Genomic DNA, 15,445 nt, shown 5'->3' with positions numbered 1-15,445 from the left:
GTGAGCCGACTACGGCACGTCTCCCTCTCGAAGAGTGATGGCATCGTGCCTTCGGGGATAGGCATCGATTCAATCAAGTTCTTGCGACGACGTTTACAAGTGGTGTGTGCGTCTGTCCCAGGTGTGCAAGTAATTCGGTGTCGTGGGGGTCTGCGAGCACACGTCTGCCTCGCGACGGAACGTAACTCGGGCCAAATTCGAGGATACCGTCGGCCATATGAGCAAACGGATCGATCATGACCACGCTGGCCTCACCGTCCCCCTCTCCACTGCGCGAAGCTGCCCGCCGTATGTTCGGAGGCAGATTTTACGATAAGTGTGGCGCCTCGCCAATTTCTTCCTGCGTCTTCGTGTACTAAATTCCCATCTGGAAAGTTTTTTTTTCACGATCTGAGAGCTGTTGTCGTCCCCTGACCGGGTGTTTGGTGCTGCAGAGGGTGTTCCTGTCCTCGTTGTTCTGGGGAAAAGGCATATTTTCCGGAGTCTGGTCCTCTGGTCTTTTCATCGCTGTCTTCCGCTCGTCGGCTGGTTATTCGGGCAGTCGTTCCGTGCAAAAATGCAGCCGTCTGAAGTCGCGCCTCTCGCGTCTCCCGGCGTCCGGGACGCGCTCGAGAAAAGCGCCTCCGTGCACCCGGCGCGTTTGACAGTTGGGACCCACCTTCCTTATACAGGCCGGGAAACCCACATCTTCTCCCGTTATGGATACTTCACTCCTCCCGGGTATCATTACAACTGTAATAACCGGCTTAGCACAGTTTGTCGCATGATCTTCACCGATCACTCCTTCGGCCGATTCTATGTAAGTCAACGTATACTCGAGCGTTCTTGGCGATGCAGCAGGGCTGCACGTCGCCGTCATCAGATGACACGTCTCGGCCACCGCTGTTCTACCGGAGCTTCGGTATCTTATTCGAAAACCAGTTGTCGACTAAGAGCCTATTCAGCAGTTCCCTTTTAAGCTCACTCGGTTGTAGACGGATGACACACGCCAGCTGTAGGCTCAAGAGAAGCACTCTTTCGTAAGCCCCGTGTTGCAGAATGGTAGACGAGGACGTCGGGCTTCTCTATTTTCCTTTGTCCGATATAATAGCATTACTTCCTGGCACGCTGTCGCGAACGTCCTCACATCAATTGTACCACGGTGCCTTCGATTCGCGTGTGGGCAGGAGCATGACAGAAAATGGGTCTGCTCGACATGGCTTCGCCACCCCCGTCGACGCTGCGTTGCTCAGCACCGTCGACCAGTGACGACGTGAGAAATGCACACGCGTTCTGGCGTCTTCGCCGACGCTCTTTACTCGGCTCTTGCTGGGGTGCGAAGTGTCGGCTGGGTCGGCGTCATGCCTCCTTAGCTCCATGCAGATATTTGCCGTTATCGTCCGGAGACGTATTTCTTTCATCACCACAGTGGACGGGGCAAGCTAAGGGACTGCAGTTTTCTCTCCGCGCATCAATCACGAGTTGAGCACCGCGCGTGCGGTACCATAATGTTGGCGCGTGGGTGCTCGGTTGGGTCTCAGCAGTACAGTGTGCCCGGACGTACACCGGTGTTCCTCAGATGGGGTGTTCCAGATTCATGTTGCAATCATTGCCTTTGTACGTCGGTGCACATCTAATCTAGGCGCAAAGGAAGAGAACAGTTGCAATCAATTTACGATCTCTGCCCCTTCTGCAGTACCCCCCCTTGGGTACGCCCCTTCGGCGTGTCCGTGCTGCAAAGAGCTCGGTGTGCTTTTTCTTACCTGCAGCGCGCGTGTGTTCCGGGAGCTCTTGAGGTTGTCGAGCTTTCTATTTCCGGTCCATATCACGAAGGCGTTATTTCCCGGAGCAGGCAACGGACTTGGCATCTTGCCAATGTTCTCCCCACTGAGGAGATGTCAAGTCCTCTGTTCTTTGTGCAGTCCCGTGTGGTCTGTGCGAGTGCCCCTCATCATGGCAGGTTGTATCTGTTATTCGTGCGCCGCAGTTTCTGAGGAGGGTTGGAGCGGGTGTAGGCGCGCTGGCGTTCGGTTTTTTGCTCTGCTGGGGACCCTTGGATAACTGCTTCATGAAGCTGCGAGCCAAGGTACGCTACACTCCTGTCGAAACTGTTCATCAGAAGCAACGGTCTCTTGTGTGGCATACCGCTTACAACTATAACCGCTGTCAAAAAGCTTAGCGGGAAGACAGGGGAGCTCTGGCCTTTCATTTTGCGGGACTGTTGAGACATTCGGGAGGATGATGTCGAAGCGGGGGGCTCCACGTTTACTGAGTTCTCTACGTGCACTTGGACTAGTCCATTCCTGTCTGTTCAGTGCCCTCAGTTCCGATGAGGGCAAGAGCCTCTTTTCGTTTGTTGCGGGCGCGCTCCGAACAGTAGTCTGCAGGCGTAGGCGCGGACCGAGGCCGCGCCTCGCGCTGTCGGTCCGGTCTCGTCAGCGCTCCCAGCGGGTGAAAGGTTCTGTCGACTGGGGGGACTGGCATGCATAGTTTAAGTAATTTAAGGTGCTGCTGTGTCTTGACAGTACACGTAAGGGAGTGTCCGGGTTCGCGTCACTGTTCAGTAGTTCTCACAGGGGCATACGTAAAGGGGGTTTAAGCAGCATCCGTGTAGCATTCAGTCGGCTCGTCTGATCTCCTGCCTTCAGCAAAAAGAACGTCGTGAAAAAATGGCGTCCGCGTGATGGTGGTGTTCACACTTGTTGCGGTCGCCCTCGGCCTGAGGAGGTCCATTCCGTTCAGCTGATCACCGCAAAGAAAGCATCTTTTTGGAGAGGCAGACAGGGGCGTTCGCGAAGAGGACCAACGAGGACAGAAAACTACGGCGTAAAGAGCTGTGCGCCTCGCGTCTCTTGTCGGCCACGAACTCCGCGCCAGCTTCATTCTTGTCAGAGCCTACGGTTTGGCGTTGTGGGAATGGGTATCGCCGTAGAGTTTCCTTGATCACTGCGGAGCAGGCAGAACGTGTGACTGACACTGCTGTCTGTCTCGAGGGTTCGAACCCAACTACACGTCTTTGCGTATGATTGGAGTTTAGTGCGGACGCGTGGTGTTTCAGTGAACACTACGGCTGGGTTTGTCAGCGCACTAGTATGCTCTGTCACGTAGAAATGCGACCCTGGGTTGGACGCTTGCAGGGGTGAAACCTCTGTTTATGCAAGGCGATCCAGTTGGTAACGGGGACTTTTGTTGCGCTTTTGGAGTTTCTCGAACCCAAACACGCAATCCGAGCATGTTCAGCCGCCGGTCGGCTTTCCCCAGGCGAAACTTTCACGGCGTGGTCTTTCTAGTCATTCACACTCTGAACTTCCGCATCTCGGGTAGGCTGCAGACATTTTCAGTTGGGCAGCGGCGACAGTGTGTCATGTCAAGGGAGCACTGCTAGAGTGCTTTTGAGCAGGCTGCGGCATGCTCTCCGTAAGGCTCAAGCCCTTAAGGGAAAACGAGGAAAACTCCTCTTCTCTGGGCGATGACCGCCCTTGCCGCCCACGCGACACTCAGGACTGAAAACACATAACGCGAGGGGATGATGCCATTGCTTACACACAGCAGTACATCTGTTGACTATCGGCGGACTTGGGGAAGGCCTGCTGCCGTACAGTACACTCCGCGGCGCCGCTGAATTGCTGTACGCGGAAGAAGCTACGCGAAGTCACCGTGCTGCGGAGTGCATGCACGCACTGAAGCCCAGCAGGCCCCGACTTCAAGAGTGATTCGCAAAACGGCTTGTTGGCAGGATCCGATGTCGGGCTAGCCCGCCGGTTACTTCCAGTACTCCGGTCCTGGATATACTAAAGAGCCTAGGAACATTCGGCGGACCGGTATGAGCTCTCGGGCCCAGCGGCAGTGCAGTCGCAGGCAGCCCCGTCCGCGGCCGCCGCGCTCTAGAGACTCCGCTCCGACATTCTTCCGTGATGGCATACCATGGAACTGCAGTAAACGCAGCGTCACGGCTGCAGGGCGTGTGCGGCTGCATTGGCTGGTCTAGATCATTTGGCATTATCGAGCCGATGCGACTACAGCTCTTGAGGTCATGTTTGCGGTTCAGCAGACCCCGGACACGCGTGGAACAACCGTTTCTACGGATACCTGCTGGCGAGCTGTGGCATCTTCAAAGAAGAGTTTTCTGTAGCAGCCAAGCGGCATCGTCGGTCGTTGTGCCAAGTGTCTCTTCTTTAGCAGCCAAGACGGAGGTCCCTGTAGGGAACACCTGCTTGATGACGAAGTGGGTGCTGGAAAAGATCGGGGCAAACCCAGACAGCCTCAGCTGCTTTGTTCCAGAGAACGTACAGCCATCGGCAGATCGGAACTCGAGGAATTTTTTTGAGGGCTGGCTGGAAGTACGCATCGGGTTCGAAAGCCGTTCTTCGAAGGCGCTCCGAGACGCATTCCGCCGAGCCTACGATAATCGACTGCTCCGCTGGGGCCGCCTGCTTGAAGTTCTAGACTGCTTTGCAGGCGATATTGCCTATCACTACTGCACGCCCGACGAAGAAGGATACTCTAAGCTAACGACACTGATGGTCACGGCATCGATTGAGCGCATGGAATTCCGCGACAGTCCCGCTGCTCCCGGCGGGGACTTCGCGACCCACAGTGAGGTGATCACCGGACTAAGCGTCAACGAGGACCTCACGCTCATAGGATATGTGACTCAGAGCGGATCTTCCTCCGTGGGTATCCGAATCGAGATGCAGCAGGTGAGCGGAAAGCCACCGGTGCTGCCTCGGTGCCCTTGGTGGTCAGGTTTCGTCAGTACATCCGGCTGCGAGGACCGCTCTTCAGACATACGGCCGCCGGGAAGCAGCCACCCTGAAATTCCAAGGAGACCACCTGCTCTGCTCACCGCGGCTTGGTAAAAGCTTGAACTTCAGCTCAGTGTGAGGAGCTTCACTGGCTTCCGAGAGAAAACGCGGGCTTTCTTCGAGCTTTCGGAAAGTGACCACTCGTGCCTGGTTCTGATCTATCCGATGTAATGTGCGTGGACAGGGCAACGACGTGAAAGGAAGCGTCTTTTTCGTCATGGTCGCGGTGAACGAGGAAGGCAAACCGGTCAAGACAGTGCCGAAGCTGGACATTAGCAGTTGCAGTCCTGAACTCAGAAGTCTGATCTCGAATTCAGTAGTCGACTTCCAAGCGCGCAAGGAAAATGCTAAGAAGACGTTCTCACTGGTTCCGCCCGATCCGGAGGAATCGAGGTTTTTGCATGAAACCTGGAAGCACTCCTTGATGGAGGGAAGAAAAGTGGTTTGGATGCAGGACACTCGACTCGAATCAACCGAGCTCATTCAGCCCGAAGCCCTGTCCCGGTACAATAGAGCCTTTGGTGGCCTCGTGTCGCGGAAAGCCCTCGAGCTATCTTATCTTACTTCCCAGTGTTTTTTGAAAGCGGTAACGCCCGTTTTGAAAGGTAGGCTGAGGGGCTGCAGGGATTGGACGCACCGTGACTGCTTTCTTTGCAGCTATAGATCGGCCTAAGTAAGTGCCCCAGTGGAGGCATCGGCCCGCTGGCGTGTACTGTGCGCTCAGGTGTCGATGATATCTACTTCCTGGAGCCTCTGTTTGTTGGCGAGATGGTGATGATGCGGTCTACTGTCGTCTGGGTGACGGCGGCTGAAATCCAGGTCCAGGTAGAATTTGCACTCCGGTGGGATGGCGAGGATTTCGACGCAGTCCGGCCTGTCCCGAAATTCTGTTGTGGGAACCCCCACTCAGCATCACGCTCACGCCGCACGGATCTTTTCCGGAATGGCTCAGTGCGCTGACTGCTGCTCATGGAACACAGGAGGCATTACCCCAACAGCTTTCCTGTGCTCCGGCAGACCACTCCTACACCTGGAACCCGTGCGTTTGTCGGGACGTTCAGGTGGAGGCGTTTCGCGTTGACCCCGTGTCAGGAGAGAAGAAGAAAACAAATATATTCAACTTCCGTTACGGAACGGTAGGTGCGGATATATCAGTCTCTGTTCTCAGCTGCGGTACACGGTATTGGGTACGCGCCGCTCTCCAATACCGGTGCACGTCGTGCTGTGCATCTTTGCAGCGTGTCCACGATGAAGATTTGCCAAGACAAGAAAAACCTCCTCCCGTATTTCCGCAAAACTACGCGGACTGCATTGCGTTTATCGAGGCGCGAAGACGGGACATGCTCAGGGAGAGGAGGAACCCCTAAAGGCTTCCGGCGGGCACGCGCTTATCGGTGCCGCGCATTGTTGCGGGCTATTGCCCTGATATTCCCATGTTCTGTACTTGGAAAACCTCGTCAGGCGACGAGCCTTCCGCCCTCTACGGTGTACCTACAGTCCACCGAACCAGCGTCTCTCGTGTTGTTGGACCAACCACTTCTGGACGCCTGTCCTTCCACACACGCTGATATATTCAGGTCCCCTCTCGTGCTCTTTTTCGCGGAACAATAATTATGGGGCTGCAAACGGCATCGGTGCTCATTGTTGTGGCTCTGTCAGGCTTCCAGCCGACCGTCGCGTTGAAGAGCATGCAGCCAGCCAGTGTTGTTGCTAAAGGAGTGGCATCCATACTTCCTCTCTGCAGCTCAGTGACGCCTGGATCGCTTCACATCGGTGAGGTCTCCGGTTGTAGGATGCCCACGCAGGAAATGTAACGTTGCCTTGCAGGAGACGCGTGTTTGTCAGTGCGTGACGCTTGAAGTACCTCGGTTGAAGCGTGTAGACATGAACTCTCGTCGCAAACAGGACTGTGACGGCAGCTGCCGAGCAAGTGCAGCGCGGCCAGGGTTTCGACTGATCCCAGACAATGAAGTAAGACCGTCCACTCTAACGGGCTAGATGATGTCACCCTCACAAACACCTCAGCAACCCGTCTACTCTCAAGGTAATCTTTTCGGCAGTCGTCGTCTTCCACATAATCAGTCACTCGCGCACGGCTAAGGCTGCGGTGCCACTGAGGGCCGAAGGATTTGCGCCGTCGGCGTATCAAACCCCGGAGGTGCGTGGAACTGTACTGTGGTACCGCGAACCCAGCCAGTCACGGGGTCACTCAGGCTATCCGCTCTGTGAGGAACTCGACACCGAGACGTGCAGTTTCGGCTGCAAGTGCTGGAGCACATGCACTGACCACGTCTGTAACCCGGACGCCCTCTACCCAGGTATGGAAATGCAACTAACAGTGCGAGGAGACCGAGTTACTTGATGAGCACATGCCTATACACAGGCTATCTCTTCATACCTGATGTAAGCAGACACCCCCCCTGCTGTTACCCGTGACTGAATAACGAGCATACTTTCAGCCTCAAGTGTGAGCTACTGCTTTGACGCTCGAGAGAGAAATCCTTACAGCTCATCAACTTCGAAAATGCAGCATAACCCCTAGCGGCTGTCTTATCGGTACGTAGTCCCACCGCCGCATGCTAGAAAACGTTGACTACTCCCGGGCCGTAGACTTGCAGCGTCACCTCTGCTCTGCTGGTGCAGCCGGTAAGCACTTTGTGTCGGAAGCGAGACAGCTGCAGAAAAAACCCGGGGAATTGCAGGGCAACCAACAGACTTCTGGATTGCTGTCTTCGTGATCCTTCTGCTCGCTGCTGCCGCGGCCGGCATATATTACCTCTATCGCTGACAAGCATTCTCTGGTCCAGACGTAGGAGAGTGACGGGACAAGCTTTCTTGGTAGTGGAAATCAGAGAGGCTTCACTCGTGAGAACGTGCCGCCGCTTGCGGCTCCGCAACCAAGAACAACAGGTCCCTCTTCTGATTACTTCCTTTGCACTTGCCCTCAAAATACCAGTAGTTGACTTTGTGGCGATAGATCGCTTCCCGAGTACAGACTCACAAGCGCGCCCCTGTACAAAACTTCCTGTACGCCTCCAGTCTCGGGCTGTGGGACAGCAAGTATCAGCCGCCGAACGCGGCTACTGAGAAAGGCTTCTCGTAACCCCCCTAGTCTTCCAAGGAAGACTGAAAACTGACAGGACCAACCCCGTGCGCTCCGTCACCCGTCCCGTCCACAGGCAACCTTTAAAAGGATAGTCCAGGAACGAACATTCCTCGAAGTAGGCAAGCCATACCAATTCTGAGTGACATACTTGGCCCAGTAGCTATTTTGCTATTCTGAAAACCACGAGCAACGGAAGGAAGCTTGTTTCGAAAAGACCTGAACCCATGGTTACCAAATTTCTACTGATCAGATCATGCTTGTCCCCCTCCAGTGCACACCTACTCATCTAAGGATGCACACAGATTGATAAAATTGACGACGCACCACGTAGTACAGTCATACGAACAGCAAGGAACGAAGATCAGAGCAAACACGAGCCAAGATGAAGTCCCCTCAGCACTAGATGGCCACAGGAAACGAGTTTCGCGACCTTTGGAAAACCGTCTAGCATACGAATCAACTAGCGATATGTTTGGGTACGCACTTTGCAAGTGCCGCTGGAGAAAGGTTTTGTAGTTCAAGTGGAGAAAAGGTAAACAGCTCGGGAAGTGGCCCACCTCCGGGCAACCTGAAACACACACCGCGTAGCAACTACGCAATGCACTTAGCTGAACTGATTTCACTGTCATCGTAAGTGCGGAGCGCTCCGCTGGGAACCCCGGTTCACTGGAGCAGTTTACACGTCGGTCTCACCGAGTTGTCGGAAGTCGGAGCTCATCAAAGAACTCGTGCGCCAACGCTTCCAGAGGGAGGAGGCGTTCTCCTGGTTCGTATCTCAAAAACTTGCTGAGGAGATCGATGGCCTGATCAAACGAAGGGTCGCTACTGTCGTTGGCAGCACTATGTGAACCAAAAACCTGAAAACACCACGAAGTGATTCAAGCAACACAGAAAACGTCCTGCCCAGAGAACATTCCCGGCATGCAGCAGTGCACTTGACCCACACCAGCGTCTGCCGAAAGCTCACCACCTTCCACTCCCGGGGCTTGACATCTGGGAAGCGGAACTCCGTGTAATTGGGGTTCATAGTCGCCATCTGGCGCCGCGTGGGTGTTCCCAGCACTTGGATTATTTTCACCAGCTGGTCGACACTGGTCTCTCCCGCAAAAAGCGGCCGCCCCAATAACAGCTCGCCAAGGACGCAGCCTACGGGAGTGGACAGCAGCATGCACGGGAACCCACCAGAAAGTCCACGAAAGCAAGCACTCTCTGCCACAACAAACGCCGTCCGCGGGATGGGGGAACAGACTTACCGATAGACCAGATGTCAATCGCAGTTGTATACTCGCTGGCACCGAGCATCAGTTCGGGAGCTCGGTAAAACCTGGAGCAGATATATGCTACACTCTGCTCACCTGAGAAACCACACAATCATCAACAGGCCGAAGATAGCATGAGTGCTGTATACGACTCGATACGAAGGAAAAAGAAAAGCATCAAACCGGTCCTTACCTGGCACCAAGCGCTTTGCCGATCCAAAATCACACAACTTGAGGACATGTGTCCGCGAATCTACCAGGAGGTTCTGGGGTTTGATGTCACGATGGCAAATGCCCAACGCATGCAGATATCCCAATGCCCTGCACATCTGATAGGTGTATAACTTTATGAGGATGAACGGCATCGGCTGGTTGCTCCGAACGAACGTCTTCATAACTCTGTAAACAGTCTCGGGGATGTGTTCCATCACGACGTTTAGAAAACGATTGTGTTCATTGCTATCTCGCTCGCCCATCTCCGTGTAGAAGTAGTCCATCAACTTCACGACGTTCGGATGTTTGAGTTCCTTCATGATATCGAGTTCTCGGTTCTTGTACCGCGGATCCTGGCAAAGAAAACAGACGAGAGTACTAATGCCATTGAGACAGTGAAATATGAGTTTCAACTCCCGGATTTTCGGTTGCCAACTAGCTTACCTGGAGTACTTTCTTTATGGCTACAACCTCTCCAGTATCCAGGCACCTTGCCTCGGTCACAACGCCGAAAGAGCCGTTCCCGAGGACCCGCCCCCAGTCGTATGTCAGAAGAGGATGAGGATTGGCAGCACTAAGGGAACGGATTTGACGCTCCTTCGTCCCTGTGGTCCGCTGATTTCCCCCCGTCGCGCGAGCATTGTTGCTCTTTTGAGCCGCTGCTTGGTCGTACTGCGGGTCCGGCATCGTCGTAAAGAGGAAGTGGTCACGGCGGCAAGGGCTTTCGACACCAGTACAAACACCAGGAAGGGCTTAACGATATGCTACCGCGTCCTTGAAAAATGGCTTGTGAAAAAGACTCGGACATGGCCACTGCCTACGGCCACGGGACTCGTCACGACGCAAGTCAAGAAATTAAGCAAAAAATCCCACGCGGCCCGCCGCGTACTGAACGCAGTCTCCTGCTTATCAACCCCTTGGCTAGCAAGCCTACAGATCAGGAAAAGACACAAGCCGACTACAGAAACAGATCCCCGGGCGCGGCCACACGAGCGGTGACCATCAGAAAACTTGCAACTAAAGAGCTGAAGCCGCGACGAGGAGGGACACGCACAACTGTCAAGAATGAGCATCTATTGCGACGCCAAAACGCTGACACGCACGGAATCATGGGGACTTCCTTTTATTGACGGTGTGACAAAACAAGCCAGTTTCGAAACTTGTAAGGCGACAGGAAGGGAAGCGCCGGCGGTCACAGCAGCCTAGTCATGGGCACCGCGCAGAACCACGGTGGGAGCAGAGATGGCGGGAAATAACTCATTTCAACTATTCACTTGCAAGCGAAAGACAAGAAGGCCAAAACAGTATGGTTCGCGGAGAAGGAAGCTGCCGGGAGCCCGACTGTCAGCGATGAAGAAGGAAGGCCGCCGGCGAGATTGTCAAGGAAAACCTGTGTGAAGGGAGGCTTGGATCGCTTAACGGCCCAAACATTGGCCTAAGCGTTCTGACTTTTTATCCAACGGAAAAAAAGCGAATATGCGCGGACTGCGGCAGCGTGAAAAGACTGCACCCGCTTCACCCTTTTATTCACCGCCAATCGAAGGGTTTCATGCCCCGTGCAACAACTGTCAGCTGTTGTTGCAGCAACCCACTGAGCCACAGCTGGAAGAAAGCCGGTCTCCCTACATAGCATCTAATGAAAGCAAGACAGTCACACCGCTCAAGCACACCGAGAGCGGCCCCAGTTTTCTGAAACTTCACGAGGACCTTGACACAACAGGACAACCATGACGGTAGGCTTCTGTCATAAGCTATGCGGACAGATGTGCGTGTGTTCCTAAACAGGAAGCCCTCCCTGCTACTACACGGCGCGGCTGCATGTGGAAGTGGCTGGTGATACTGATACTCCCGGATCAGGACTCCTAGCTGCGATGTTAGCAGCCGGACAACCACCAAGCTGAAGATACTTCTAGTGCAGTGGGCCTCCCCCCACGGCAGCTCTGCGGCGCAGAAGCTTCTACCGCATCTTTACTTGGTTCTCGCTGTGAGCTGAGTAATAGCTGTTATCGGAACCAAAGTAAAACGGGCGACGCGTTGCAGTCTGTCGCAGCAGTCCGGCTCGACTGTATAGCCGGGATGATGTCCGTGGACGGAGAGACAACGGGCGTTCGCTTCTTCAGTACGCAGCCGTTGAGGAGGGAGTGGGCTGCTTCAAAAGCTGTCTCAGAGACGCTGTGATGGCTGAACACAGAAAAACGTGCACTCTGTACATTGAATGCATGGGATTCTAAGGAGAGCAAAGTTTCGAAACTGTGGCTGGTTCCCGTCGGCCTGTGCGTAAGGACGACGAGGGGTCACGTAGTTTCCGGGAGGCAGTCCGCAACTGTATGTGCGGGCGTTGCCAGTACGCAGGCTAGAGAATGAGCTTCCCGTTCGGTCGGCCACCGCAAGTTGCTTCTGACCGTGTCGGATCCGCTGGCGTCCCTCGTCCATGTACTCCGGAGCGGCGCGAGCGCGGGCAGCAAACAGACAAACTGGTGGCACTGTGAGGAGGACTCGCAAACTGGGTTTTCTTGTGCGCATAGAAGGATGACGAGACGCATTGCACCCAGTTCGGCAAAGTTCCTGTGGTCATTTGTGCGAGGAAGAACCGGGTGTCTCACCGCCTCTGGGTGCTGTAGTCTAACTTACAAATAGTTTTCCTTCCGGGTAGAAAACGCAGCGCAGACGCGATGTGGCACTGGGAGGCGCCGGGTCTCACCGCGTCCTATGTACGTCAGGAAACTAGCGCATACCGGGGTGCCCGGTGTTACAGAATTGCCGCGCTCTGAACGGCCTCCCCCACTTCCTCTCACGGACTGCAGATCAGCAAGGCCGCATGTCGGGAATTGAACCTCCGCCCACCACTCTTTACGCTGTCCAAGTGGCGGAACTAGGACGGCTCCTGCGGCTTTCCACTGACCCGGAGGCTTACACGGTGACTACCGCCGGATCGTACGCCGCGACAGCGAGAACTTGGTACCCACAGTAGTTGCTGGGGCAATGACAATTCGCGACGTGGCACCGTAAGGGATTGTAGGACTCCGGTATCTGGCTTCTAATCCTTCCTCTAACAAGTTCCTCAAAAACGCCACAGTCCCCACTGCGGGGCAGGACCTCCCTTGACAACCTGCTAGGGGCGTGCCTTCTTTCGCGAACACTCTCCGCTCCCGTATGCTTCAGCAGGCGACTCGCAGGTCCGTTGTGTGCAGCCGATGACGCAAGCCAAGAAGGGCCGCAAACGAACCGCGAGGAGGTGGGTGCAGCGTGGATGTTGTGAGCCGTGTCCGCTCTCTGCTGATGATGGTGGGCCAGGACTTAGTCTCGGGGGTTCTCTGGCGGGGGTTAGAGCCGAACGTCACACAATGGATGGCTTGCAGCAAACAGCGTGCGCTTCCGACACGTCATACCGACGCCTTTATAGGCTACAGGGCCTCGCCAGTGGGGAATGAGGTCCGCAGAGGGTACGTTCTGTCCATTGTCCAAACAGAGGAATGACGGGTGGCTCAACCTCAATTCAGAAAAGCAAACTGTTGTCTTTTCGGGTCTATGGGACGCTTAGTAGAACACAAATACTCATCATCACAGGATGCTTCGCAGTAACCACGGACCGATAGAGACACGAACACGCCTTTGCCCAGCTAGGCAACCATTGAGATATATAACAATGTGATCGGGCAGACCCCAGCAGCAGCCCAAAAGACCCTGGCAAGGGTCACTTTTTGATGTGGGCGCAGTTAGGGAGCAGGATTTAACGATGGTAGGAAACAATTGCCCTCACCGAGCAAGACGGTATGTGAAGAACACGGTCCGATCCCGCTTGGCCCAGGCACACCGTGTAAGGTGATATCGCTTGTCGTGACTGAGGCAGTAGACTAATAACTAGCCATGAAGTAGTCCCATCTCGACTCCGAGCTTGTTGACGCAAGGAGATCCGGGTACTCAGATCAAGTTTCTGCAAATAGTCCTTCTTGATAGATTAATCGAGCTGGCACTACCTGCGAATGAGTTTTTCATCTGTCCGCCCCTCGCCGCGACCTGCAGGGCAGATGCCCCATTTGGCCGGGCATTCCATAGTTCAGCGCCCGGCGGGCGCTACGTACGTTGCTTCATGGCCAGAGCACAGCACTCGCCGCAACGAGTAAGCCTTGGCATCACATGGTCACTACACAACCTTTACACTACCCCCTCGCCTTTGAGCGCTACGTGATCCCCGGCTTTTGCTTCTTCCAAAAGCTGTACATGTAAAGGATCATTGCTGTGTAACTCCGGCTTCGCCGCGACCGTTCGGGGCCTGCACGACTGTCGTGCCCCGCGATGCAGACTGACCGACGGGGAGTGCCGCGTCGGCGTTTCCTACGCGGGAGAACACCAGTATGGAGGGGATCTGAGGACGAGCGGATCGAGAAAGAGGATGGTGGCATCGTGTCGGAAACGCGTGTGTGGTGACGCTAATCTGTGAGAGAACTAGTAATCTGTGCGAGAACTGGATGTAGTCATAGTGAGAAGGCGTGCGCATAAACCACTCATGCCCCCCTGCGGCAAACAGGCGTTTTCGGACGCGAACTCTTTCTCACGCCCGCGGGACTGACTGTCCGTTGACGATAACAGTTTGGTGTCAGAAGTGGGATTTGCCTGTTTTCGAGTGGTTTCTCGTTAGATTACGCAGGAAGAGTACTACAATTTGTTTCATTTTTCAAATAAAAAGGTAGAAAACGGTGGAAAGCGACAGCTATTCACATCTCCCGAGGAGAGCGGTCCAGCCATTAGGGAACGTTTGCGGGGTGCAGCAATCGGAGACGTACACGAAAAGTGATCTCACCCGACTCCAGTACCACATTTCTCCGTTCACCACTGCTCCACGATGGCCCGTTCATCGGGAGGCCGACCCCGTACGGAGATGAGCCCCTCCAGGGACTGCGCGGAGCCAGCCCCCCCGGAGGAAATTCTGGTTCCCGATGCCGGGGCAATGACGCCTCGGCAGCATTCACTCTCCGGCCCGCGGCAACCACGCCGGCAGCAACTCGTGACAACATTACAGGACGCGCTGAAAGAAAGTCGAAGACTGCATAGGGAAGCGGAGGAGCGGCTCCGCGAGCTGAGGGACAGAGAGGAGCGGAGAATTGCCGAGGTATCGGAGCTACGCGTACGCATAGCTGTCAGAGCTTCAGCTCTGCCCCAGATGATCTAAGCATTAGGGTATGTGTTTTGTTACAGAATCTGAAGGACTGAGAGCCTTTAGGAAAGGCGGGTATTTTTTTTTAAGCTTTAGAAGGATTATTGTGTCTTCTTAAAAGCAAAAGGTACACAGACTCGTCTTAACAGGTATTGATTAGCGAAAGCGGATGTATCCAAGAAGTTGGTTTGAAGGGAGAGCCGAGTAAGAGTCGGAAGTAGCCATTTTAGAGGCCGGAGGAACAGGCCGCCTGTACAGGCGAATAGTTGCCCGTTAAATTAGCGTGAGAGAGGAACTTAGCCAGTTCCTGCCGGTTTATTAATAGAGAGATTGACCTTAGTCGTGTGTGAGGACATGTGTGCAAAGGAGAGCAACCAACATTGGGCAAACCAATCCAGCTGTGTCTAGAGAAAAGAGCCTGGGAAATCGGGATAGCGACGCGTGCAGGAAGGAGGAAGAAAAAAGTGGAAGGGAGAAAGGAGAGAAGAAAGAGACAGAGAAGTGACGTTCTGTTTTCTGCCTTATTGAAAAGGTTTAATGGAGGGAAGCAAGTCGGAACTGTCTATTCTGGTCAAGAGGGAGGTTAATCGGGGAGCTTAAGTTGTTGAGAGGAATTGGCTGGATTGACCGGAGAGTTCCAGGGACGGAGTTCTTTTTGGAGGGAAACTGAGAGTGGACGGAATAGAGCGTGGAGCTCTTCTTGGCGTTTCTTCTTTTTTTCCGTGAACTGAGATGGTGTCGGTCCCAGGACCAGTGTGTGTGAATGGTCGAGAGAGTGGTGTGCGTTGGTATGAACCAACATCGGCAGAGTGATAGAGGAGCGTAGTTTGGCCCTGTCTAAGGGACCCAGCGTCTTTACGGGAGATCAGCCAGCCTCCTGGATAGCCCAAATAGATTTATTTTTAGATCGAAATCATGTACCGGAAGG

At 54.5% G+C, this 15,445-nt stretch overlaps 3 protein-coding genes across 3 annotated transcripts; 2 read left to right on the top strand and 1 right to left on the bottom strand.

Annotated features, from left to right (window-relative positions):
• Positions 1–91: 91 nt before the first annotated feature.
• On the top strand, positions 92–2,663 carry CSUI_010301 (uncharacterized protein; the record flags this gene model as incomplete). The annotated part of the gene is made up of 3 exons (XM_068070406.1): positions 92–799; positions 1,940–2,065; positions 2,628–2,663. Exons 1-3 carry the CDS (start codon positions 557–559, stop codon positions 2,661–2,663), a joined length of 405 nt encoding a protein of 134 aa, XP_067917620.1. The 5' UTR covers positions 92–556.
• A 1,326-nt stretch (positions 2,664–3,989) lies between these two features.
• CSUI_010300 (acyl- thioesterase) lies at positions 3,990–6,767 on the top strand (the record flags this gene model as incomplete). Its single annotated transcript, XM_068070405.1, has 5 exons — positions 3,990–4,679; positions 4,969–5,389; positions 5,509–5,609; positions 5,846–5,920; positions 6,023–6,767. The coding sequence occupies 5 exons, from the start codon at positions 3,990–3,992 to the stop codon at positions 6,149–6,151; spliced, it is 1,416 nt and encodes a 471-aa protein (XP_067917619.1). The 3' UTR covers positions 6,152–6,767.
• A 1,241-nt stretch (positions 6,768–8,008) lies between these two features.
• On the bottom strand, positions 8,009–11,119 carry CSUI_010299 (cell-cycle-associated protein kinase gsk). Its single transcript, XM_068070404.1, has 6 exons — positions 9,807–11,119; positions 9,343–9,715; positions 9,144–9,245; positions 8,858–9,036; positions 8,584–8,747; positions 8,009–8,458 (listed from the first exon to the last, which is right to left on the bottom strand). Exons 1-6 carry the CDS (start codon positions 10,047–10,049, stop codon positions 8,347–8,349), a joined length of 1,173 nt encoding a protein of 390 aa, XP_067917618.1. The 5' UTR covers positions 10,050–11,119; the 3' UTR covers positions 8,009–8,346.
• Positions 11,120–15,445: the final 4,326 nt, after the last annotated feature.

Source organism: Cystoisospora suis (assembly GCF_002600585.1).
Source record: "Cystoisospora suis strain Wien I chromosome Unknown contig_7100, whole genome shotgun sequence".
NCBI classification, from domain to species: Eukaryota; Apicomplexa; class Conoidasida; order Eucoccidiorida; family Sarcocystidae; genus Cystoisospora; species Cystoisospora suis.
This window is presented reverse-complemented; position numbering and strand designations above follow the sequence as displayed.